This window comes from Microtus pennsylvanicus, chromosome 10 (genome assembly GCF_037038515.1).
Source record: "Microtus pennsylvanicus isolate mMicPen1 chromosome 10, mMicPen1.hap1, whole genome shotgun sequence".
Lineage (NCBI taxonomy): Eukaryota > Metazoa > Chordata > Mammalia > Rodentia > Cricetidae > Microtus > Microtus pennsylvanicus.
Genome location: NC_134588.1, coordinates 93,682,624 through 93,708,458, shown reverse-complemented (window position 1 = coordinate 93,708,458; position 25,835 = coordinate 93,682,624). Strand labels below are relative to the sequence as shown.

Below are 25,835 nucleotides of genomic sequence, written 5' to 3'. Positions count from 1 at the left end.
TGTAGTAATAGTCTTGGACTGATTATTGTGACAAATACATTTCTTGTGGTTTAGTCTCTGTTTAAGAATATCTAGGGATATTTATAAGCCTTTCTCCCTCAATCAGCTAATCTGTTAATTTAATAAATTCTTTTTGACATTTAGTAAATATTTATGTTGTGTCTTATTTGCTAGAGATTGACCTACGGCTACCAGAAGCTTCTAGAAGACAATAAATAGTCCCGAAAATTTCAGTAAACATTCAACATATTGTCTAGATTTGCATCCTTACAGCATGGCTAGGGTTAGCCTGGCCACCCAGTCAGCTGGATTCCAGGAGTTTGGCTGTCCCGTTCTAAACCATCCATCCCTGGATGGTTTCGGCCGTGTCCAATGTGCAAGTGCTGTCTGCTCTAAAATATCATAGAAGTAATGCAGTGCCATACACTTGGCTGCAACTTCTCTGTCAGATGCAGAAAGGCAAGGTTGACCCTTGGCTGTCACTGATACTGGAACTGGGCCAGAAGAACACCGGGACATTGGCCTTCCCACTGAGGCTGACCTACTCCCTAGTCTTTTTTCCCATGCCACTGCAAAGTTACCAAATTAGATTTTTCCCCTATTCCATCGGGAACGAATGGCACCAATAGCAAATATCCACAGCTCACTATCATGGTCTTCTCATATCTTGATAAATGGCATCCTGGAGACTAAGTTCAGAGCATCATTTGCTGACCAAGACCAGTGGGGTCTACCCATTCAAAATGTTCAGATGCATTTCTTCAGATCCCTGTTTACTTCTTCTGATTCATGTCACAAGTTAGACTAAAGGAGCTACCATGAGATAGAAATGTTTGAAGGGGACACGATTTTCTTCTATATTTCAAGTATGGTGTAACTGGGTTTTAAATGCATCTACTTAACCTATAATGCCAAGAGCTAGACTTATTCCTTGTTTGCCTCTTTCCATGCATATTAACACCTGGGTTAACTTAAATCAAGAAAAAATATCACCAACAAAGAAGAAGCAATGGTGAAGGTTCTGGAAATAGGTGCCAGTGAATAAAATAATCAGGGTACTCTTTCTGGACAGTTTTAGTGCTTCTTCCTAAATGAATTTTACTTAACAACACATTCTAAAATCACATCCCTTCCTTGCTATCTGTAGAAGGGTCCAAGGAGACACACCCTGTCCATAAACCACTTCAAAACTTGGCTGCTAACGAAAATTCAGAGTTTAGAATAGGGCCCCTCCAGTTTGAAAGTACAGGGATACTCACTTGTTTTGCCTTTGTCTTTGAGATTGTATCAGAAATGGGTTTCTTTCTTTCCTTTACCGCAGTTTTAGAAAATAATTCTTCAAATTCATGACAATCTATGGAGGGCTCTTCAATTTTCTCCCAAATAAGTGAAGGACTGGAGTCTCTAAAATTAAGCAAAAGAATAATAAAAGAGCCACCCAAGTCCTATATAATGATGAACCAAAACAAAGAGGATGAAGAAAACAAATGGAGAGAGAAAGCAAAAGGAAGATAAGAAAGAAATGTTTTACCAAATGAATGAAAAAGTTATGTCATTTATGAATAAGGCATTTCTCCAGGGATGACTTTTTTGACATTCTTCATTATTAAGTCATTCCATGACAACATCAAAGCAAAGTCTCTGTCAGAATGGGCTAGACAAGCAAAGAATGCTTGATTTTTTACATCCAAATTTCATTTAACCTACTAGATTATTTGAGGGTTAAGACAAAATAAACCAAAACCAAACAAAAAAAATATATCTACAAGTTAGGTAAGGCAACATACACCTTTAATCTCAACTCAAGAGTCAGAGGCACGTAAATATCTGTGAATTCAAGACCATCTTGGGCCATATAGCAAATTCTAAGACTAGCCAGGACTGCATTTTGATATCTTATCTCAAAATTAATTAATTTGTTGATTAATTAATACATAAATAAGGTATATATGTGTGCATGCCTGCATGCATATATGTATGTATGTATTTATGAATGTAAGTATGTACATAGGTACACATGTGTGTATATTTTTGGAGCTGGAGAGATGGCTCAGAAGTTGAGCACTCTTACTGTTCTCCCAGATAATCTGAGCTCAGTTTTCAGCACCCTCATGAGGCAACTAACAACCATCTGGATCTCTAGCTCATGCAGACCTAATACCTCTTGTAGCCTCCAAGTATACCTGTACATGGGTGCCAAACACACATACATGTAAATAAAGAAAAAATTAAAAAAATCAATCTCGATAAGGTATATATATTTCTAAGAAAATGCTCTCTCTATATATACATTGCCACCCTCTTGCCCACAGTCATTTTTCTTCTTAACACCTCCATGTTCATGCAGTGCCACTAAGAAAGAGTAAAAGTTATTTATAAAAAGCAAAATAATAAAACATAACATCATGTTCTGGACCTGGAGAACGTGAGTTTGACTACAGTTTAAAATGATTCATCAATGTACAAGGTGATAAGACCCTTGTGCAGAGAATGGACTGGAAATGGGAGTCAGGAGACTCAGCATGTCTTCTCCTGTGGGGATTTAGTGAAAAGAAAAATAAAATCAGAACATAGCGGACAATGAGGAATACTGAGAACTCAAGAACAATCGCAGTGGGTTTTTGATCCTACTGCACGTACTGGCTTTGGGGGAGCCTAGGCAGTTTGGATGCTCACCTTAGGAGACCTGGATAGAGGTGGACGGTCCTTGGGCTTCCCACAGGTCAGGGAACCCTGATTGCTCTTCGAGCAGATGAGAGAGGGGGACTTGATCGGGGGAGGGGGAGGGAAATGGGAGGCGGTTGCGGGGAGGAGGCAGAAATCCTTAATAAATAAATAAATTAAAAAAAAAGAAGAAAAAAAAAGAAATGGAAAGGGATGCTTTTTCTAAGTGCATGCCACTTCATTCAAATACACCAAGGAATTATGATCAATTAGAATAAAAAGGGTTCATGGCATTTAAAGTGTGTTTTCCACCTTCTCCCCTGTATTTAATGACCAAGCCGCTCAGCACTGTCTCCAAGAATCAGATTATGTGTGAACAAATAGTATGTGACCTGAACACTAGGTGAAAAAGCATTAGCTTGGATTGGTCATTTCCAACCATGGCCATGTGACATGGCCTTGTTTCTCTAGAAGTGCCACGGCATTCTCAAAGTTATTTTACACACATAGTTTGGGTTAGTTTTGATGTACGATGTTTCTCCAGAAAGACTTCTTATGAATAACAAGAATCACAGTGCAAGTGTGTAACCTTTAAAGCTGCAGAACTCATCCTGGAGAGTTGGTTTGCCCATGGATTCAATTTATATTTTTTAAGCCTTTAGTCAGAAATAGAAACTTTTATAGGTGGACTTAGTATACCTTAAATTCCACCTCCTCCACATAGTTCTACAGTAAGGGATAAGCTTACTTTGGAGTTACCTTTTACTATGGAGTTGAATTCTTGTCCAATAGAGAGGCTTCATTGGCCGGCAAGGCTCAATTGGCTGCTTCCTAGCGCCTCTGTCCTGATTCATCCCCAATCCAAATAAGCCAGTTGGCAATGGAGGAAAAAGAAACCCACACACTTGTGGTACTGGTAAAGAGCTACTCCCAACCTGTGAGGAGAGGGAAGGACCTGAACCAGGCAACAGAGGGGGTGGAGGGATGCCTGCCCCAGGGGGAGGTGGGGCTGGAGGAACTCCCATACCTGGGAGAGGAGGGGGTGGAGGAATAGCAACTCCAGGTAGAGAAGGGGGAGGAGGTATGCCCACTCCAGGAAGTGAGGGAGGTGGGGGTATTCCCACTCCAGGGAGAGGAGGGGGAGGAGGTATGCCCACTCCAGGAAGTGGGGGAGGTGGGGGTATTCCCACTCCAGGGAGAGGAGGGGGAGGGGGTATTCCCACTCCAGGAAGAGGAGGAGGAGGGGGTATTCCCATTCCAGGGAGAGGAGGAGGGGGAGGTATTTCCATTCCAGGAAGAGGAGGGGGAGGAGGTATTCCCATTCCAGGGAGAGGAGGGGGAGGAGGTATTCCCATTCCAGGGAGAGGAGGGGGAGGAGGTATTCCCATTCCAGGGAGAGGAGGGGGAGGAGGTATTCCCACTCCAGGGAGAGGAGGGGGAGGGGGTATTCCCACTCCAGGGAGAGGAGGGGGAGGGGGTATTTCCACTCCAGGGAGAGGAGGGGGAGGGGGTATTTCAAGTCCTGGGAGTGGAGGAGGTGGGGGAGGGGCTGGCAGCATTTCTGTTCCCTGTAGACTGGTAGATTGTGGGGCTGTTGTACTGGGCAGAGCAGGCACTGTTATGTCAGAGAGACAAGGAGGTGGGGGAATCGCCATGCCCAGGCCAGGCATGAAGCTGGAGGACTCTGTACAAGGCAGAGGTGGTGCGGGGGGGATATTACGGCTGTTTTCCAAGGAGGACAAAACAGAATGTTCATGGCTGGTTTCCAATGCAGTATGCAGAGAAGGGTGGAGGGGAAGTCCTTGGCCATCAGACCCAGAGAGAGAGGGAGGAAGAGGATGGAGCTGTGATGTATTCTGCATGGCTGGTTGGGCCTCAAGCTGTACTGATATTCTCCTTGGAGACACAATCAAGGAAATCTCGGAACAGAACTTTGTCTGAGGTCCAGAGGGTGAGGGCAGAACAGCTGATTCTCCTATTTCAGCTGCAGGTGGGCATGGTGGACCTTCCGGCCGTGACATTAAAGGTGCCAGAGTCAGGATCCCACCCTCTTCTGTAGGGGAAGTTTGTATTGATTTGGCCTCAAGAGTTCTTGGAAGCTGTGCCACCTTCCCATGCAATCTGAGAGCATCCAGACCAACTTCTGCAGAGACTGGGAATCCATTCTCCAGTCCGGGAAGGCCTCTGGGGCCCTCCAAGTCCAGGGCTGGATACTGTTTTTCTAGCTCTGCTATTTTTGTCCGCAGATCCTCGATGGTTTGTTCCAGTTGTTGAATGACAGTTGCCTGTCCTTCAGACTTCACATCGTAAAGTTCCTGAGAGACAAGGACAGGCACTGTTGTTAGTAAGAGAGTGAAAAATCCGAACATCTAAAGAAGAATGGGCAATTCAACACACTGGGACTGCCTCTCCAGAAAGACCCTGTCAAAGAAGGCGTCTACCGAAATTTCTATGTCGATCCTCTTTCCCACCCTCCAATTTTAAAGGTGGCTCCCACATCCTCCAATGGGATCCTAGGATCCTTGTATGTCTCATCTTCATACAGTGCCATTGAGGATGGGCAACTGTGTCACTTAGCTTTCAATGTCAGTTTGTCAAACACTAGAATCACCTGGGAAGAGACTGTTACAGAGAAAGTGTCTATATATCAAGTCTGTCTGTGATCATGGGGCGTGGGGGTGGGGGGCTGTCTTGATTACCTTCATTGAAGGTGGGATGCAAATACCCACCCTGACTGGGCTCTGAACTGTATGTAAGTGAAGAAAGCTGGCTGAGCAGAAGAAAGCAGGCAGCAGGCGTGCCTCCATTCAGTTCTCTCTTCACAAGCAGAGTTTGATCCCCAGAACCCACATGCTAGAAGGCGGGAAGCTACTCCAGACAGTTGCTCTCTGCCCTCCACAAGCATGCCTGGACTTGCATGTGCCCTCACACATAAAATAAACAAAGAAACGAGAGACTGAAAGTCTAAGTTCATTGATGAATGAAATGCAGGAAATAAATTATAAAAGAAATTTTCCAAACCCAATTCTTAAATCATATGAACTACACTAATTCATCACCAATTTAAATATAATAAACTATTATAAAATCATAGACATCTAGAAAAATAAAGTATAAAAAGGAAAATGATTGTGTTATAATGACCTCACTCTGGAGCAGCTATTACAGTCCTTCCAACAAAGATTCACATTCTCACATTCAAAGACCAGCTACTCAAAACACTCACCAAAAGCTACTGACAGCAGAAATTACAGTAGCAGCCACAGAAAATATTTGCTAATTTTAAAATTCTCAATTACAACATCAGCCAGCAAAAGATAAGCAAACAAACAAGAACAAACAGATTGCACATGATAACTGGTACCAGACTGTTGTAAGGGCTCCCCTTGATCTGACTGCAGCTATCTTGTGTCCTGACACAATGATTACTCCTAAATCGCCCCCATCAGCCTTCCCTCAATAGTTTCCCAGCACACTCTAAACAGACAGGAACACTGGAGTGGTATGTGGAGCTTTATGGCTGGGCCCTAGTGCCAGGAATGTCCCTGACATTGATATTAGTGTGAAATAAACCAGGTGTACTCTGACTTGGATGAAGCCCCTTTTGACTTCACCAACATATACAACTTTACTTGTGACTGTAATCGGGGGGATTTGTTGCTCTCTCTGCTGCCCAGGCCCACACTTCTGAGTAAGTATCTAATAAATTGTGATCCTCAAGCTGTCTCCCTCCTTCAGTGCCACAGCATGCTGGGGCCAGTTCTCATACTGGGACTGGACTGCTCAGAACAATCTCTTGCACGAAATCCATTCTACACAATGTTTTAACTATTGGCTCACCTAACCAAAAGCTTCCTTCTTCTGTTTATAGAAATAGGAAGAATGTGACATTTTCAGAACCTAGAAGATGAAGGCACAGAGAGGCTAGGAAGTCAAAAATACTGAGAGCCACACTGAGTACGACAGTAAGGATTCGAAAACTTGAAGCTTCTGTGGAACACGATTACAATTTGTACTCGAATTTGTGACTATCACTCCAAGGGGTTCAGATCTCTAGGTCAATTAAGAATCAAAAGCTGAAGCCAGGCATGGTGGCGCATACCTTTAATCCCAGCACTTGTGAGGCAGAAACAGGTGGATCTCTGTGAGTTAGGGCCAGCCAGGTCTAGAGGATGAGCTTCAGGACAGTCAAAGTTACACACAGAGAGAAACCATGTCTCACAAAAACTAAAAGTAAATAAATGAATAAAAACAAAGAAACAAGCAAAAAACAGAATTAAAAGCTGAAATTTTCATCTTACATGAACATTCTTCGAACTTTCTCATTCCCATTGCTCCATTAAAACATCTTATTATTAAGCAGTGATATCGCTTGTGTTCATCTCATTCAGCAACAAAGCCTAACTGATGGAAAATATACCACTGTTTCAGAGTTAGTTGTGAGTGTGTCCAAAAGAACAATACTTAAAAGCAAAGGGACCTCATCATTTACTTGTTCAAGGCTAGGGCTCAGTAGGAGACTACTTGCCAAGTGTGCATAAAGCCTTAGTTGTGAATCAAGTAATGAAGGGAAGGAAAGAGGATTTTAAAAAGTTTTATCATAACAGGGAGCTATATAAATTTCATATTTAAAATTATTTTTTAGTTAAAACTTTTGAGTAAATAAATGATCCTATGAGACATGATTCAAATGTTCTATCTTCACCTTCCCTGATGTTAAGATACACTACAGCTTCTGAAAGATGGATAATTTCCCCTCATGGGGCATTTGTACTGTGTGGCTTAAAACATCATGAGATCTTTGCTAAACTCACTTTGGCAGAGGTCAGATTCTAGTTATAATTACCATTTAAAGCACAGAGGATAGTGAGCGGTGCTTGATGACAAACGGGGAGAATTTGAGGCTGAGCCAAATATTGTATTGAATTTACTCATCTATTTTATTTATTTGGTGATTCTAGGCACTGAACCTAGGGCCTCATACATGTTAACCCACTGAGTTATACAAGTAGCCCTTGCTCAATTGATTTGTCACCCATATTGAGGAAGAGTCTCACTATGCTTCTCAGACAGCTTCGAATTTCCTCTGTAATCCAGACAGTCTCTAAATTAGTGATGCTCCTGCTTCAACCTTTGAGCTGAATTACAGCTGGGATTACAGGTTTGTAATACTGGGCCTACCTATCCATATTTTTATTTAATAATATATAGCATATTTTTATGTCTTTCGTTCACTTTTTTAAATAAAAAGATAACTAAGACACACATTCTCCAAGCTTCAAAGATTTTCAAGTGTATAACAAAGAAGTAGAGCTAAGATATGGCAGTGAAAAGTGATAGGAGAATAAAATCCCCAAACTAAATCTATAACAAACATGGTAGTAAGCTGGATGGTGCCAGCAGGTACAGGGTTAAGGAATTCTTGCAGGTCTTAATAGACAAGAGATGGAATGTTTCTACAGAGAACTTTTTTCTCATACAGATAAGTTTATAGACAAAGACAATGGAAGAAAAGTTGAGATGAGAGAATTGCCTATTTCTTACACTATTTCTGCCTAATGGAATTAAAAAATTGGGTAACTCCATTTATTATGAAGAATTTACATTCCCTTTTTGACAATCTTTGACTTGCTCCATGGAATATTGGGAGTTACAACCTTCATTTTTCATCTAGGAAGCAGAGTAATTGTCTCTCAAACCTTAACTGACTACTTAAGAAAGACCAGCCACCCAGGCACTGTTATAGAGTAGCCAAATGTATATAAGATTTTCTGATCTCAACTTAGCTAAGAGTCATCAAAGAATCTTATCTGGCATTCCTTATCCGGGACTATCCGTCAAGGGCTGGCTGGCTTTCTCAGTATTTGCAGCGTCCATGACAACAGTTCCTGTTGTGTTCTTAGAGAAGGCCGCACTGCTTGTCAACAGTAACAGTTGATTTCTCTATGGGTTATCTTTTTTTTTAAAGGAATTTACATGGTAAATATAGGTCATTATCAACAAAGAGGAATGGCTATCTTCTGGCCATGTAAGCAAACATTCTATGCTCGGGACCTACATGAAGTGGCCATCTACAGGGCCCACCCACTGACAAAGCCACAATTAATCTCTAAGAGACTGCCAGGCACTCTGTGGTCCATGAAAAGCCCTCAAATTAAAAGTCTGTTCCCCTGTGTCCAGTGCCTGGAACTTAATCTTCCTCCTCTCAGGGTACAACTAGAGGATGCATCCGATTCTCAAGGGACTTGACATTGGAGAAATGTATTTCGTTATCTTAAACTTCTTTACAAAAATGCTTTCAACATTTCCAGAATTGTGTAATAGTTTATCCAATACTCCTGGCAATCACTATAAAAAATTACATCACACTTTAAAAAGAAGGGCAAAGTATAGTTGTGGCAGTTTTATAAAGGATCTCTATAATAACTATATCCTTATAGACAGATTAAGATAAACCTGATTGAAACCATATAAAAAGCAATTCATTTATATATTACCAATATTGAGATTATCTCTATTTAAAAATATTGTTTCAAGTCCCCAAATCATCAAGAGCAGTGGAAGAGGCCCTCCTGTTTGGCTGGACAATTCTATGCCATCGCATAGCCAACAAATCTTATACGTGGGTGGTGATGGTTAGTGCTTGTAAACTGTTTGAACACTTGAATATCACAAAATACAAAGTGCCATTGAAAGAATAAAATGTTCATCAAAAACATGTTCCCAAGTTTAAGATTATCTGATTCCCAGAAAAGAACCCATTACAGTAACATTAAGGTTACAACTGTCGAAAAGGAAGCCAAGATACACTCAAACAAGCTCTTGCTGAAAAGCTAATGGACTCATCTTTAAAACTTTATTATGTTATGAAAGCAAGATGCTTTCAGAGTCTAGAATATAAAAACTGCTCACTGGTAGGTTACTACTAAATTGATTTTGTAAATGTTGACATGTAATTCATGATGAAAAACGATGAGACATGTTATTCATGTAATTCACTGTCCACCTCCCTCAGATTTGCAAGTTCTGTTGATTTTAAGCCCCTTGACTGACAAATGAGAACACTACACACATCTACACAAGAGGTAGCCTACTATTCAGCGATAATATAAATTCTATTTCTCATGTTTTGAATTCTAAAACACCCTAAGATTCTGGAATAAGCCAATGGCATTCCAGATCTATAATAACCAAATCCTATAGAAAATAAATCCAGACTTTAAACAAGTATAATTACTTATAAAAGTAAAACACAAATAATTTCAAATTTTAGGAGACTGGTAGCCTTCATGCCCCAGCAATCAACCTCTCTCTGCACCCCATGTATTACTGAGTTATGGGTACATACAACCAGATACACACACTTTTTTCTCTAGGTGCTGAGTTTCAAAACTTGAGTCCTCAATCTGTGTTCCTTCATTGTGGCATCTCCTTGGCCCCATCACCCTTTATAATAACATGGATAATGGATTGTTAAAAATTATAATGTGCTTGACCCAAAATGAATCTGTAGTCTCTGGTAGACAAATGAGACATGTGACATGCATGGGAGGGAGATGAGTTAGAAATAATCATTGGTTAACTGACCATGTCATACTGACGTAAAAGATGATCAATAGATTGATGTAAAGGTTACAGGAATCATTGATAAGGGACCCTGGTAGAAGCAATAATATATTGGCCATGAGGCAAGGGAACGAGAAATCAAATCAACAAAAGAGAGGAATCTGCTGCTTTGGTTCTCATGCCTTTGGCATTTCCAGCCAGCTACTGAGTTAATGTTCTGGCAGACTGCTGGACCATACTCTGAAGAGTACATGGCTACCTTTACCCAGTCAGTACCAGGAAAACATGCACTGTAGATAGCGTGCTTTTCCTTTCATTATCTTTGGATGGAAGTACCATCTCCTAAGGACTACTTCCCTTGCACTAACACCCAGCTACTATCCAATGCCATAAAAATAAAGCTTAGGGGAAATCAAATACAATGGATTCATGATGTGGGATTCCCCTCTGTATGTTGTGAATATCATTGGTTAATAAAGGAACTGCTTTGGGCCCATAACAGAGCTATAGGGTGTTATAGTTTTGGTCCCTTTAAGAGACAAGCCACACCCATTCCCCTCCCCATCCGCTGAGGCAGGCTGATCTTCAGCTTCCGGCCTGAGCTCACTCTCTCTTTTCCATCTTCCTCTCGGAGAGGCAGCTTCGCTTCTGCCTCTCTCCCCACTTCTCTGCTTCCCCCCTTCTCTGTCTCTTTCTCCTCTTCTCTCTCTCTCTCTCTCTCTCTCTCTCTCTCTCTCTCTCTCTCTCCCTCCCTCCCCCCCTTCACCCTTCCTCCTTCCATAACCCCCTGAATAAACATTCAACCTCACCCTGCCTGTCCTGTCTATCCATGTTTCTGTCTTCTGCCCGCCCGCCATGTGTCTCCCTGCCTGGGACCAGCCATTGCTCGGGGACCAGCAGCCATCTCTGCCTGGGGCCCACTGCCTGCTGCCACATGGCCCGCCACCACTGCTCTGAGACCAGCCGCTGTCTGCAGCCACATGGCCCGCTGCCGCCACTCGGGCCGCCGCTCTAGGACCGGCAGCCATTTCTGCTGCCTACTGCCGCGGGGATCTTGGAGCATTTTTAAAATTAAGAACAACATAGGGGAACAGAGCCAGGTGAGAAAAACTAAAATGAATTCTGGGAGAAAGAAAGTGGTGTCAGGGAGAAGCTATGGAGCCACTACGGGAGACAGACATGCTGAAACTTTGCTGCTAGGCCACAACCTCGTGGTGATGCACAGATTAATGGAGATGGGTTAAATTGAGAGATAAGAGTTAGCCAATGAAAAGCTAGAGCTAATGGGCCAAACAGTGATTTAAATAATATGATTTCTCTGTGACTATTTCAGGTCTGAGCTATCAAACTGCCTGGAACCAACAAGCGGCCTCCTTCAACAGATTCAGATCACTAGTTCGTGGTGTAGTGTTTCTCAGATCCAGCCATGCTAATAGAACTGCTCTCCGGGTACTGCCCATGTCCTTGCTGTCAACACTGTGATCTTAAACCTGCCTGTTCCGAGTACTCAAGACTCCTACGCATGTCTTTCTTCATAAAATCCTCTTCTCTCTCTGTAGTAATAAGGAGCTGCGGCGGGGCTGCGTCCCCAACACCCCAGCTGCCTGCCCGGCTAGCTTTACCCGAAATAATTACACAGACACTGTATTCATTTAAATACTGCTTTGGCCCATTCCTATCTAGCCTCTTCTAGGCTAATTCTCACATCCCGATCAACCTATCTCTAATAATCTGTGAGCACCGGTCTTACCGGGAAGATTCTAGCCTAAGTCCATCCTGGGTCGGAGCTGGGGCATGGCGTCTCTCTGAAGTGTCTGCTCCGGAGAGGAGAGCTGTCGAGTCTGACCTCACTTCCTCTTCCTCCTGGCATTCTATTCTGTTTACTCCACCTACCTATGTCCTAACCAATAACATGGGCCAAGGCAGTTCCTTTTAATTTAACCAATGACCTTCCTCCATCATCTCTCGGCTAATACAACTTCAAATTCCACCTTCTCATTTTTCCCTAGTTTCTTTTCTGGTTTTGTTTTTGTTTTTTATTGTTTGTTTGTTTTTGTTTATTTTCTTTCCCTTTGATAGGGGCTAGGGTGGAGACTTCACCTTTGGGCAACTCAATTGGCTACATATACTCAGCGAAATCATTTCCCAAACCCCCTGCCTCTCTCCTCTTCAGTGATTACTTCTAGTTCTTCCTATAGTGGCATTTCAAATGTATTTTAAATAAATAAATATTTAAAATAAATATTTTAAGTAAATAAAGACTGCCTGAAGATCTGAGAGTAAAACAGTCCCACCGGTCAGTCATACAGACCAGCTTATGGTAACACACACCTTTAATCCCAGTAGCTAAAAAGACACGCACATTTAATCCCAGTAGCCACAATGACAGGCACCTTTAATCCCAGTGGTGCACGCCTTTAATCCCAGCTCTAGAGAGGAAAATAAGACAGGGAGCAGGGGGAGAGAACTCTGAGACACACAGTATCATTCTTACTAGGAGACAGGATTGCCATTTCAGACTGAGATCGAGGTAAGAGCCAGGGGCTGGCTGTTTTGCTTTTCAGATGTTCAGGTTGAACCCCAATGTCTGACCCTGAGTTTTTATTAATTGTGCTTATTTTCCTTCTCGTTGCTGCTTCACTTTAATCTTGTGAAAGCTTAGCTCTTGCTATTTGATCACCTTTGTCCTTAAATCTAAACTGTATCTTATTCTTTAACAACATTAGATTTGAACCTGATAATGGCTGAGCCACTGTCTCTTACAATGAATGTTCCTAAGAATCACCAGGGACCTGTTAAGTCACAGCCTGCTGTCCACACCCCTAGGGTTAGCAATTCAATTGCATTTCTAATCAGTTCCCAGTTGATTCCAAGGTTACTCAGATTAATTTGCACCCTGCACAGTTAAAGCCCCCAACACCCTGGTCATTGGCTATGATTCCTATTGCATCATATAACACCTTAGCTGAGATACTCAGCAATTCAAAACTTCACTCTTGATGGGTTCTCCTGTTCCTCTTCAGATCAATCCTAGGTTCCTTTGCCAGGCAGTTTCTTTCCTTGTTGGTAATGTTTGGCCTCTGCTTGCTGAGAATATGTTAACTTCTCACAGGCTCATATGGTCTTTAATGATCTTTATGATGAAGATAGCCCATGTCATAGTTGATCCTGAAAGGATCTTATGTAGAATGTGTGATCTCTAATTCATAGGGCTACTGAAGAGTGATTGAATTATGCGGGTGCCAAGTTCAAAGGGTTAATTGATTAACGAACTCCTAAGTGCAGGAAGCTGAGTCTGGTTGGATGACATGGCTGGCTGTGTGTTTCTGAAGGCAATCTCACATCCCACCTAGCTGGTTTGTAGCTTTTTTCTCCTGTCCACCATAAGATGAGCCACTTGGCTCCACTGCACACTGTTACTCTGTGATGCTCTGTCTTACCAAGCCAGGGCCTAGAAGCAAAACAAAGACTGTGGCCTACAGCCTGAAGCCACAAGCCAACACAATACTGGCCTTTAAACTGTGACAAACACTCCACTACCCATCTTCCAATGGCAGGGGGTACCGTGAGGATTAAATAAGACACAATCAACCTGTGTTCTTCAAACTTGTCAGAAACAAAGCCTCCAAAAACCCTCAATTAATCAGTGCTAAGCCACTGCTCTCCAGGAAGACACAGGGTTGGGCTCCAGCAAGCCTCAGGTCACATTTTGTCACATGATCCATGTGCAATTTTTTTTTTTTGGAACATGTATCCCTGTTGAAAGCTGTCCTATTTAAGACCTATTATTGATTCTGAACTGAACTGATGGCCCCTGACACTCTAGCCCATGCTGAAACAAAGCCCATGGTGAAGGTTGTCCAAAGGGTCTTCTGACACTTGGGAACACCAACAGCGTTTTAACACTAAGTGTCAAGTCATTTCCTATGGTGAAACCACCAAGGAAATACCACACAAAAAAAAAAAAAAAAAAAAAAGAAATGGTCTTTGAAGGGGGGGTCTTCGGGGGAGGGGGGGTAGATAGGACTTTTGGATGTTACTTGGGTGCAGTGAGTTAGTGACTTTATGAAAAGAAGAAAGATCTAGGCTAGGCCTTTAGTTCTCTTTTTTATTTATTTTTATCTGTTTTTATTTTATTTTATTTTTTTATTAAAAATTTCCGCCTCCTCCCCGCCTCCCTTTTCCCTCCCCTCCTCCCACTCCCCATCCCCCTCCCCTCCCCCTCCTTCTCCAGTCCTAAGAGCAGTCTTTAGTTCTCTTACCATGTACTACGGCCCCTGCTATCAAAGAAGAAGGTCCTTGAGACAAGTCAGTGCTACCCTCTTGGACATTCTAGCCTCCATCCCTGGAAACTAACTAAACCTCCAACTTTTACATATTACACAACCCCTGACCTTCAGTTTTCTGAAGCAAGAGAAAACAAACTAAACAAGGTCTAACCATGATCCTCTCTTGACCAAACTGTAACCAGCTTCCTCTGTGGCTTCAACCTTATTTTAAAAGAACTTGAACAAACACTAACATGTCTCAAGGCCACATCCTTCGAATGACTGCGTGCTCTCCCTTAATGCTACTGTGTGAGAAAATGCAAAGATTGCCAACATCTTTTATCTGTTTAAGCAGCAGCTAAAGATGAGGCCTGTCTCTGGAACTCGGAGATGGGACAGAATCCCAGTTGTTCCTGTCCTTGCCAGCTTAGCAGACACAACTGACCTTAGCTGCTATGAAGAGCTGAAGCTCACTCTCAGTAAAGAACCATCGTCATGGTCATACCCTGACTCTCCCAAGCCTTGCAGCACCCCTCCTTGCTCCTCCTTCATCCCTCTGAAATATTCACCTCTGTGCAATCCAAAGCTGCCTTCAGTTCGCAGCAGAGTGTCTCCCCACTGCAGTAGCAACCACTGATGGAAATCTGTCCCCAGCATCGGAGTCAGTGCCTGCTTTTGTTTCGCTCTGACTCGTCTCCACCTAATACCAGGAGGCTGAGATTTGTGCTCAGGAAAACTGCTCCACAGCCCATACCCCCGTGAGTGAGTGTTCCCACGTGAGTGCTTCTGAGACCTGCCCCATTCTGTCTCATTGGTGTGGTCTTCATATGTTGATTCATTCAGCAAGCATTTCTCTGGCTTTTCCCTGTCTGCCAGGCTCTGGGTTAGATACCAGAGAGACAAAAGAAAAGTACCAATAATCCCTGTACATAAAGTCAGTGATTCTAAACAGTAGTTACAGGGTAAAGACTCCAAATTGGCTCTGGAGAATGAGGCTTTTCACACAAGTATCTAAGTGTAAGCTAAGGTGGAAGTGCATTCTATAAAAGGGTATATGAGGGCATAGAAGGGTCGTGTGAGGGCAGATATGAAGGATAATGGAGTCTTCAAGAGATGTGTTTCTGCTGGACCAAGCTGAATCTGTAGAAGAGACAGTGAGAGATAAGGCCAGGACAGCAATGGCAGGAGGGAGACCCTGCACGTCAAACTCACGGGCCTGAAACTTTTTAGAGACACAATGAGCAGTCCTTGAACAAGTCAAAGCAGATATCAGGGAGAAACAAATTTGTGTTTTCAGAAAGATAACTTTGGGGCGAAGTGCAGGAAGAGATTAGAAGGGATGGAGACTGGAAGTAAGGATATCCACGAGGAGACTATGGCTGAAACCCAGATAACAATGGGCTCTGGGCTCAATCATCGTCCAGTTGCATGCAGTGGCACCAGAGGCCAAAAGCAAAGGTCAAGTTTCCACAGGAGGAGAGCGCTAAGCTGCCCATCAAGTCAATCGGACATAGCCCCCCAAATGCCAAGTCCACTCCCTCTCCTGTTCTCCACTTTCTTCTCCCACGTGAGGCTCTTCTTTCCACACTGTGGAAGGCTTTTCCTTCCACCCTTGTACAAGTTAAGTTGATGGAGGAATCACCTTCCCAAGAAACTATTCTTCATTACAGTCTCTCTGCAACTATTTTGTTTTAATTTCTTTAATTGCTCCAGTATTCTACAACATACATTAAGTTTCTTGGCAGTCACACTGTATCTTGTAAGTTGGTTTATAGATATATGGAAAAGACACAGCCCTACAGATAAACTGTTGTTTCTTTATTTTTGTTTTTTGTTTTTAAAAAACCTATTACTTTTATTTTTTGAAATTGAAATGTAACCACTACTTTATTAAGCCAACATAATTTCTAACTACATTCTAAATATTTGTCCTTATATACCCACAGATAAGTATAGGTCTCACCCCTCATTCAAGAAACATCCCCTCACAACAGATGGAAATCATTACAGAAAACCACAACCAATCAAACACAGAGAACAAGTGACTCAGTGGTGCCCAGCAACAACTGATACGTCTATAGCATAACTCCTGCAGCTGAGGCTCAAGGGTCATAGCAGAAAATAGAAGGGGGAGAAAGGTTATAAGAGCCAGGGGATCAGGACATTTAGGTGAGAATGCATCTCCTAAAAATATCAGAGAAGATACACCCACACCATCTCCCCAAGATGGATGCCTAAACAAGACCTGAACAAGGATGACAGACACAACAGACATGCTACCATGAAAGAGCCCTGTTGTCTCAAGTCTTCCCATTTCTTCCTATCTCCTATACACAGCAGACCAGAAGATGCTTGGTCATGGGCAAGTACTCTTTAATGAGCAGGGGATCTCTTCTGTTAATATTACACCAGATTCGCTTCCTGAGTGGCAGGGCCTTTCTCCCCTTGACAGTGTTGCTGTGACATGAACTGATTTTACACCATCTAAAACTCAATAGAACAAGCTGTTAATTTCCTGGCATCTCTATGTCCCCACCACTCTGTAGTAAAACAAAAATACCATGTGGCATCCACTTCTTTCCCATCCTGCTAAACACACAGCCTTCCTGCTTCCCAAGGTTGACTGCTTTTCATTTTTAAAGCCAATACAAGATCTGGGCCTGATGGCATACACCATTAATCCCAGCACTTGGCTGGGGAGGGGGGCGAGCAGTGGCAAGTGGATCTCTATGGGTTTGAGGCCAACCTAATTCACAGAGTAAGTTCCAGGCTAGACAGAGGAACGTAGTGAGATCTTGCCTCAAAGCAACAACAAAGACCCGAAGAAAGAGTCTCTCCTCCTTTTTTTGGATGTTAAAATACCTACACTATTCTCTGATCTCCTTCGAGTTTCCAGAAAACAAAAATGTTCTTTCCAGGAAAGTTCTGTCTTCCCTGGTGCACAGCATGGTAAACACTGCCTTCGAGTGTTACCAGGGTTGTGCCTGCACCTCCACCACTGAATATCCATGCTTCTCCCCAATCCTGACTACCTGAACCTCTTGAGCCCCGTTGTCTAAATCCTGGGGAAGTATTGATTGGGCAGCTAAGATGCTCATAAACCGAGTCCGGCCTGAAGGATTTTCCATGTACACTGTAGCTTCAATACCGCAGGATGTTGTTAAAGGTGAAAAAGTTCCATTTTAATCCTTTGGCACAATACAGTCTTCTGAGCATATTACAAGTACCAGGTAAAGCGGCACACCTAGGAGGCTGAGGCAGGAAAAACGTCTCAAGCATCGAGGCTTAAAGCTAACCAGGGTGAAGAAATGCTTTTGAAAAGTCATTGAGAGCTGAAGAATGTAATTTTATCTTTAAAAAGAACCCCTGAATTCTGTAAGCCTCTCAACAGAAGCACTGGGAACGTAGCTCTGTTCATCTCTTTGCTCGTGAGAACCCATTGCGTTTTCTTTAAGCACCTGACCATCTGGACACACACAAGACAGCGACCACGTGATCATTTGCTGTTTCCAGGGATGTTGGACGCTTGGAATTATTATATAGGCCAGAGTAATGTTCAAAATTCATTCAACAAATTCCATAGAATTTCACTGGAGAGAACAGGTGTCTAAACACACATGTGAGGAAGACACTGGAGGTCTGGCTAAGCAGTCCTGAACATCTCCTATCCTCACCACAGAATATATACAGGCAGCGCCTGAGAGGCCAGCAAACCACTGCTGATCACCATCCACACACAACAAACTGGCCTGGAGGATTCCTTTCCCAGCAGCAGCGGTAATTAACAAAGGTGCAGAGCTGCCCTCTAGTGACCAAGATGCAAACTGCAAAGGGCTTCATTGGCAGAAACCATTAAGTCCTCCCAGCCAAGCAATTAAACACAAAATTTAATACGATTTAACGCGTAGAAGTTGCAGTAAAACTTCAAAAGAAAGAGACAAAAGTGAATTAATAGGTTTATACATCTCTATTATATATCTGGAGAGCTGACTTTTACAAAATATATAGTTCAAAAATAATAGAATCTAACTCTTGAAATGAGCATCGCATTTCATTCATCCAGGGTTTCATCTTGGACCAAACAGTCGCCTGGAGATTATCTACATAAAAGGAAAATTTAGCATCATATGATCCATAAGAAATAAATGCCTATGCTCAAATATTAGCTTTCTGTTATGGCTTTTGCAGTTTTAGCAGAGTTGTTTTTAGCTCCTCCAAATATCATTTTATTAGTAAAATGGCAAACACGGTAGCTATTTTAAAGGGTTACTGTAAGGGTCACATAGGCTAAAGAATAAGTACCTAAGAACTGAACCCAGTCCTCTGCAGAGAGCCACAAATGCTCTTAACCACCGAACCATCTATCTAGCTCCAACACAATAATGTTTTGTTGTTTGTTTGTTTACCATTGCTGGTCTTACTATTCCACTTTCACAATTGCAGCTAATTAAATAACCACAGGTTGATGCCACCAGGCATGGCTAGTGTACTTAGTCAGTACAGGTCTCTCCTCTGACACAAACAACAAGGACAACCCGAAATCTGGGAACGTTATTATGATCCAGTCCCTAACAGCAGCTGTATTCTGAACAGTAAAGGTTCACCTAGCTGGTGTGTGGTAGAGCACCCTGGGCCTGTCCAGTTCTAAGAAAACCTCATAGCCTGACCTCACTTCCAAGAAGAGCACTTTAATGTAACAATAAACTTATTATTTAAAACAGAACTGATTCTTCGCTCTGAGTTCTCAAATCTTAGCAGTTATCCAGTTCAGAGGGAGAGCACCACGTCCTACATAATCTACATATACCACTATCCATTAACCAGAAACCAACGTAAGTTTGCAGTTCAAGTGAGAGCCCTCTCATCTTCCATAGACCAGAATCAATAGATAGAACCAGTCTTCTTCCTGTTGGCTTACAGTGTAGACTAGCTTATTTTCTAATGTAGGATGAAACCACTGTCAAAAGCACAGTTGGGAATACCTATAGATAAGCTCCACAGTTCCTTGTTCATCCAGAAGAGTAATTGCTAACCACAGCCATTGTTCTATTAAATGTTTCCTTTCTGGATGTTCTAAATTATTTATTTCTGTATCTGTATGCATGGTTGCATATGTGTCAGAGCATGTTTGTGCAGGCATGTGGAGGCCATAAGTCAATATTCAATGTCTTCCTTAATCATTCTCCTCCTTTGCAATGTCTCTCAATGAAGCTATTTTACTATGCCAGTGAGATTCTAGGCTCTTCCCATCTCTGCCTCTCCAAAATGGGGCTGACAGACATGGATAATAACAGATAAAAGTGTCTAAAAAAGATGTCATCGAATGTCTCATCCGTTAAAGCCATTTAAGAGTCTTGGGGGCTCAGTGACACAGTCATTGCCAACCATGCACAAAGGCTTTGTTCCTATCCATAGTGAAGGGTGTCTTATTAGATATTAGGAAGGTCATGCCAAAATTGTTTTAAGGGGTACCCCTGGGACTGTGTTTAGACATGTCACAGCAAAGAATTTTTGGATGTGGCCTGAAATTTCTGCTGGAGACAGCAAATGATGTGTCCAGCTCTTTGGTTGGCTATAGAATCATACAGATCTATAAAGCTTGTACATGGTTCTACTTGAAGGATGAATAGGATTGCAAAGTATAAATTAAGAGGCACATTTCCTTTCGCCTGGCTGGATCTCCCTGCGAGCTAACGCTTGGGAAGCTCAGCCTCTGGTACAGAGAGGAAATGCCAATCACAGATCAATCACTGTGTGAAGGTGAATAACGGAATTGGGGATTTACCAACCTAATGGCTTTCTTACCTGCTGGACACCGTTTGGACATTTTTTCGGGCTTTCCAAAACAGAGGATTGAGGTTCTGGATTGGAAAGGAAGCAGACAGTCAATATCTTAAAGAATCAAATTTCCCATTTCCTTAGTTAAAAGCAAAAACTTCCACTAGATATGTATTATTTACAGTAAGTACCAAAAATATCCAGTCTTTTTTCCAAACCATTAGCGCAGCATGTGAATATGGCTGCTTTTCAGTATAATAAACACACGATGACACATACTGTGTCATTAGATATTTCACAAACAGGAGGCGCCCGATGCTCTGCTCTGCAGACCAGCCTTAATTATTTTTCCTAATTGATTGTTTTCCCCAGAAGTCCTTGCTTAAGAATGTTAACTGTGTTATTCACTTAGTGAAAGTTCATACATGATGAGACCACCTCAGTCTTGAAGCAAGGGATTTTTAAGGCTCTTTGAAGTCCTGACAAATTTGGTTCTGCTTTCTGTGATGTATGATAAATACTGTCACCTGGAGGCATGAGTAAGAAGGGATTCTGAAGGGATTTTCTACCTTCAGCCGTTCTCGTCATTTGAGATTCTGCAAGATGACAAATTCATCATATAGGAAGCACATTAGGATAAATAGAGATTGTTGTTGTTGTTGAAGTTATAGAGTATTTTCTATGTGAAAATGTAAGTATATGAAAATAAAAAAAAATCTCATCCATCCTCTGCATTTTAGAAACGAGAAGCCCGCTCATTAGCAAGATGAATGCAGGAGTCTAAGTCTTTTGTGTATTAGGAGCAGGGTTATATACAAGACACTGCAAATACAGTAGAGCAGTCACTGTCCGTGGTGTCATAAAGGATGTACACAACAGTGCTACCGAGATATCTTGTGTAGTTAGTGTTTAAAAAACATGATGAACCGTGAGGCTGCAGTAAAAGCTTTCCTTGTACTCAGATAAACATTATAGCCTCAGCACAGCCTTCCTGGCCTTGTTGTACAAATGGAAAAGTGTTCACTAACAGCAAGTGCTTAAAACAGTTACAGAGTGAATATAGGAATGAAAGCAAATGAGACGTTGTCAAGTCAAGGAACTGTGTTACCATTAAAGAATTGGGAAGCCTTGCTGTGGGGAGCAATGAATTCTAAAGAGGCAGAAATCTACTTATTCCCTGAACTTCAGCTAAGATTGCATCTTTAGAAACAAAAGTCAGAGACTAGCATGGAATAGTCACTTGCCAACAGGTGTCAGAGTGTGTCAGAATATAAACAAGTGACTTTACAATGCAACAATTGCCCCAGACAGCACTACCCCATCGAGCTAATCAAACAAGCATATTCTCCTCATGTTCAACTTGACACTAGTGGCATCTCCATTTGAACGGAGATGTTTTCTTATTGAAATACATCAACTTCATTCAAATCTAGTTAATTTAAGAAGCAGATAATTTACTGAACAGAATTTAAATTGCATGCATTCTGATTGTAGTCTTTTTTAGGATTGATGATTTAATTCTAATAACAGGTATAAATGGAGCGAGAGCTTAACATGTTCCAATAGGCTCATCCATATGTTTTTGTTTGTTTCTTTGATAGTAGAATTATCTCATCCCTGCCAACAAAAGATATCCCCACTAAGGACCTAGCTGGCAAAAGGGAAAATATAAGACACACCCCTCCACACACACACACCAATACTCAGAAACACAATCCATCCTTCTGTCCCTGGATTGTGTGACAAGCACAGGGAGACAGAGCACAGCACTGCATCCTTGGTACTCCTGCATTAGTTCATTAGCTAAACAGTGTCAAGACATTTGGAGAAAACACAGAAATGGGCCAGTGATACCACATTGCAGTACACCACACAACATCTCTCTTGAGATTTGTCTTTGTTTTGATTTATGTGTGCATGCGTATATCTGGTTTTGTGAAAGTCTCATGTGTGTGGTTGTCTGTGCAGGATAGAGAAGGGTGTTAGAACCCCTGGATCTCACATTTATAGGTGGTTGTGAGCTGTTGTACGCTAGACTTAGGAAAAGCAGCAAGCACTCTTGACTATGTAGTCATCTCTCCAGACCTCTAAAATCCTTCTTCACAGGGACCATCAGCGACATCATTTGGATATTAGAGGCTAGAAAATGTGTGATTCCCTAAGCAACTGTTGCTTCAACCTTATGACAAGTGAAATGGCACACAATCGCTCATGCTCCCCTTTCCACTCTGAAATGAAGGAATCCATTTCTGATGACCTTAAAATATCGCAGATTCTTCTGAGATACACTGCAGTGAGCTGACCTTACCCAGACTCACTCTCTTACTTCATCCTAGATTCTTTTCATTTGATCCATCTCCCTTTGTGTTCCTTTTGTGCATCTTAGATATTCCTAAGCTGTTAAAATGTTTTCTTAAACAAATACGGTTGATTCAGCCAGAAAATAGACATTGTTGGAAGATCTTCCCAGGAAAGTTTCTGTTCAACTTCTCACTCTATACATGAACAAACACACAGTCACACAAACACACACAGACACACACACACAAGGTTTTATTTTTATTCCTCCGGGATTGCCTGTACCTTCACTGCTTTGTTTTAAGACAACCCTGTTTGTATTTGTTGTGTTGGCTGGTGTCGTGGTCGTGGAATGGTGAGGGACTTGAGTGAAATGAGCATGCCTAATCCCTTCCTTACAGCTACTCACTTCTCTTCCATCCACTAAGAAGACACACTTTCAGTAAAATTAATTCTTTGACTATGTGTAAATCAACTATATGACCATCTGTATCTTTTTTATTATTTCTACTAATTTCTCTTTAGCTAGCACACAAAATAGTGGGTTTCACTAAGATACTTTTGAGCACATATATGTGCGCACACACACACACACACGCCACTGTTTTACTCTTCTATCCTACTTTACAATCCCTCACCATAGTCTCCCATCTGTATTCACTGAACATGTGTGTGCATAAGTGTGCATGAATGCACACACACATGCTGCATGAGAAAAAACGTTATATTTGCTTTTCCTTCCGAATTAACCAGTATTGTCCCCTATCAACAGTATCTCATTTAAACAAACCTTTCCGCTCACTTGCAAGTCTCCTATTGCATGTATATTTATTATATATTAAATGTAGATTCCATCTATGAGTGGAAAACATGTAATACTTATATTTCTCTACTCCCCTCCACACACTGTGAAAGATACAATTGCTTTAATTCATCCCCAGTACAGTGAACAATGTTCCTTCCCCCCTCCTACAGTCTCATTATGATTTATTAATCATATTTTCATGAAGTCAGCAATTGTGATTGGGATAAAACTGAATATTTGCACAGTTTTCCTGTACACTTCCCTATAGCTGAAGGGCTTTTTTGTATCTCTAATCATCATTTACATCTCCCATTTTAAATTCTTTTCCTTTGTCCATTTATTGACTGAAGAACTTTTTTCATTTTTGTTTAGTTTTTTATATATTATAGATATTTCTCCTTATCAGGTGTAAAGAAAGCAAAGATTTTCTTTCTAATTTTAAGGTTGTCATCTCACTCTGCTGAAACTTTCCTTGAATGTACAGATTATAATTTCAAGCAATCCTTCATTCTAAAATGCTCTCTAAGGTATTGGAAAGCCATCTTCAAAACCATTACTTAACCTGTGCCTCTAAGAAGGGCACAACAGTTACAAAAGCTCAGGTCTAATGCTAATGTCACTGATCTTTTTAGAACAGATGCTTATGTATGGAAAGACTGGGATCTAGTTTCATTAGTCTACCCATAAGTATCCACTTTTAGTTCATTCTCAGCCAGACCCTTCTTCCAGAAACCTAAAGATTCTTTTAAATTATTCACAAGTTGAAAAATATACAGTGTGGGCATCAAAATATTATGCCAACCAATGTTGCAAATGCAGAAAAGGATAGAAACCATTGTTCCAAGGGCTCTGAATGAAATTGCTTTAAACTATTGCATTTGTACCTATGAAGTTCGGTCAATAGCATTTTAGCCTAAAGATAATCATACATATAATGGGGTCAAAATCTTTACCTGAGTTTTTCTTTTTTCAAAACTAACAACATGCTGGGTGGTGGTGGTGCATACCTTTAAGCCCAGCACTTGGGAGGCAGAGGGAAGTGGATCTTGATGAGTTCAAGGCCAGTCTGGACAATAGAAGGAGTTCCAGGACAGGTTCCAAAGCTACACAGAGAACCCTGTTTCCAAAAGAAACAAAACAAACAAACAAAAAAGAAACCAACAATGCCAATATTCATATGTTGGGTTTTCAGTTACTATCTGTCAAAACTCTCTTTTCTCTGAAGATTGTAATGTGTGAAATTCTACCTGGACCCTTGATCAACTATTGTCTGTGAGTGTTATAGTAAATAGAATCTTACATGAAATAGTTTTCTATTTTCTCTCACTCACTTGTGTTTATTTTTTATTCTATTGGATTATATGCCATCTAGTGAATACTAAACAGTTTCTCCAAAATACAGGGCATTTAAAAAGGAAAATGCAGGATACTGTGTAGACTCCCATTTGGTTCATTGCCTGAAAGAATACATGATGAAATACATTTGCCAAGAAACTGAGATTAAAAACAAGAGGGTGGGAACGCTGTGCAAAATGTGGACAGAAGCCTGGCAAACCATTGACAGAGTCATTGTTGGTTTTCAAGGGAAGATATGAGGAAGATAATATCATGAAATAACTTTAATGATAATTATAGCAACAAGGCTGAGCACTTCCATTGGCTCAGGCACTCGATCCTGTACTCTAATGCTTTACATGAGCTCATGCAGTCCTCCGAATCATGCTGCACAGCGGATGCTGTTCTCATTAACATTTCATAGATGAGGAAATGCATACAGCAGTTTGGAAATTTGCCTAATGTCACAAAGCTGATGTAACGCAGAGCCCAAGGTTTATAGTCTTATATTTTGCCCTTTCACAACAAGCCGAGATTCAACTTCTTCGGCCATCTCTCCTTCACTGAGCCAGTGCTGGTGGTCAAGACCTAAGCTCTGAAACCCATGGCATCACTCATGAAAACCTGATGTGGAAAGATCTGCGGATAGAATCAACGCTGTTCCGTTTAGTCTTCATTTCTTTTTTGTTGTTGTTGTTGTTCTTTTTTTTAAATTTATTTATTTATTAAAGATTTCTGTCTCTTCCCCGCCACCACCTCCCATTTCCCCCCCCCTCCCCCAATCAAGTCCCCCTCCCTCGTCAGCCCAAAGAGCAATCAGGGTTCCCTGACCTGTGGGAAGTCCAAGGACCACCCACCTCCATCCAGGTCTAGTCAGGTGAGCATCCAAACTGCCTAGGCTCCCACAAAGCCAGTACATGCAGTAGGATCAAAAACCCATTGCTGTTGTTCTTGAGTTCTCGGTAGTCCTCATTGTCCGCTATGTTCATTTCTATACCAGAAGATGGTGCTTACTTCTGCTCAGTTTACCAAGTCTGGAGTCTATTAAGAAGCCATCATTCTACTGAATTTTTCCAAATAACACTGAGGCTAGTCTCATATTATCTTCCCAGCCAAGAACA

At 41.6% G+C, this 25,835-nt stretch overlaps 1 protein-coding gene across 1 annotated transcript in view; it reads right to left on the bottom strand.

The window, feature by feature from the left end:
• Fmn2 (formin 2) overlaps window positions 1–25,835 on the bottom strand; it is a 290,079-nt gene that overhangs the window by 207,844 nt on the left and 56,400 nt on the right. The window contains exons 4-6 of the mRNA XM_075989205.1: window positions 20,304–20,359; window positions 3,424–4,979; window positions 1,260–1,404 (exon numbers count right to left, since the gene is read on the bottom strand). Of these exons, the coding sequence (XP_075845320.1) occupies window positions 1,260–1,404; window positions 3,424–4,979; window positions 20,304–20,359 (1,757 nt within the window). The remainder of the gene's footprint in view (window positions 1–1,259; window positions 1,405–3,423; window positions 4,980–20,303; window positions 20,360–25,835) is intronic.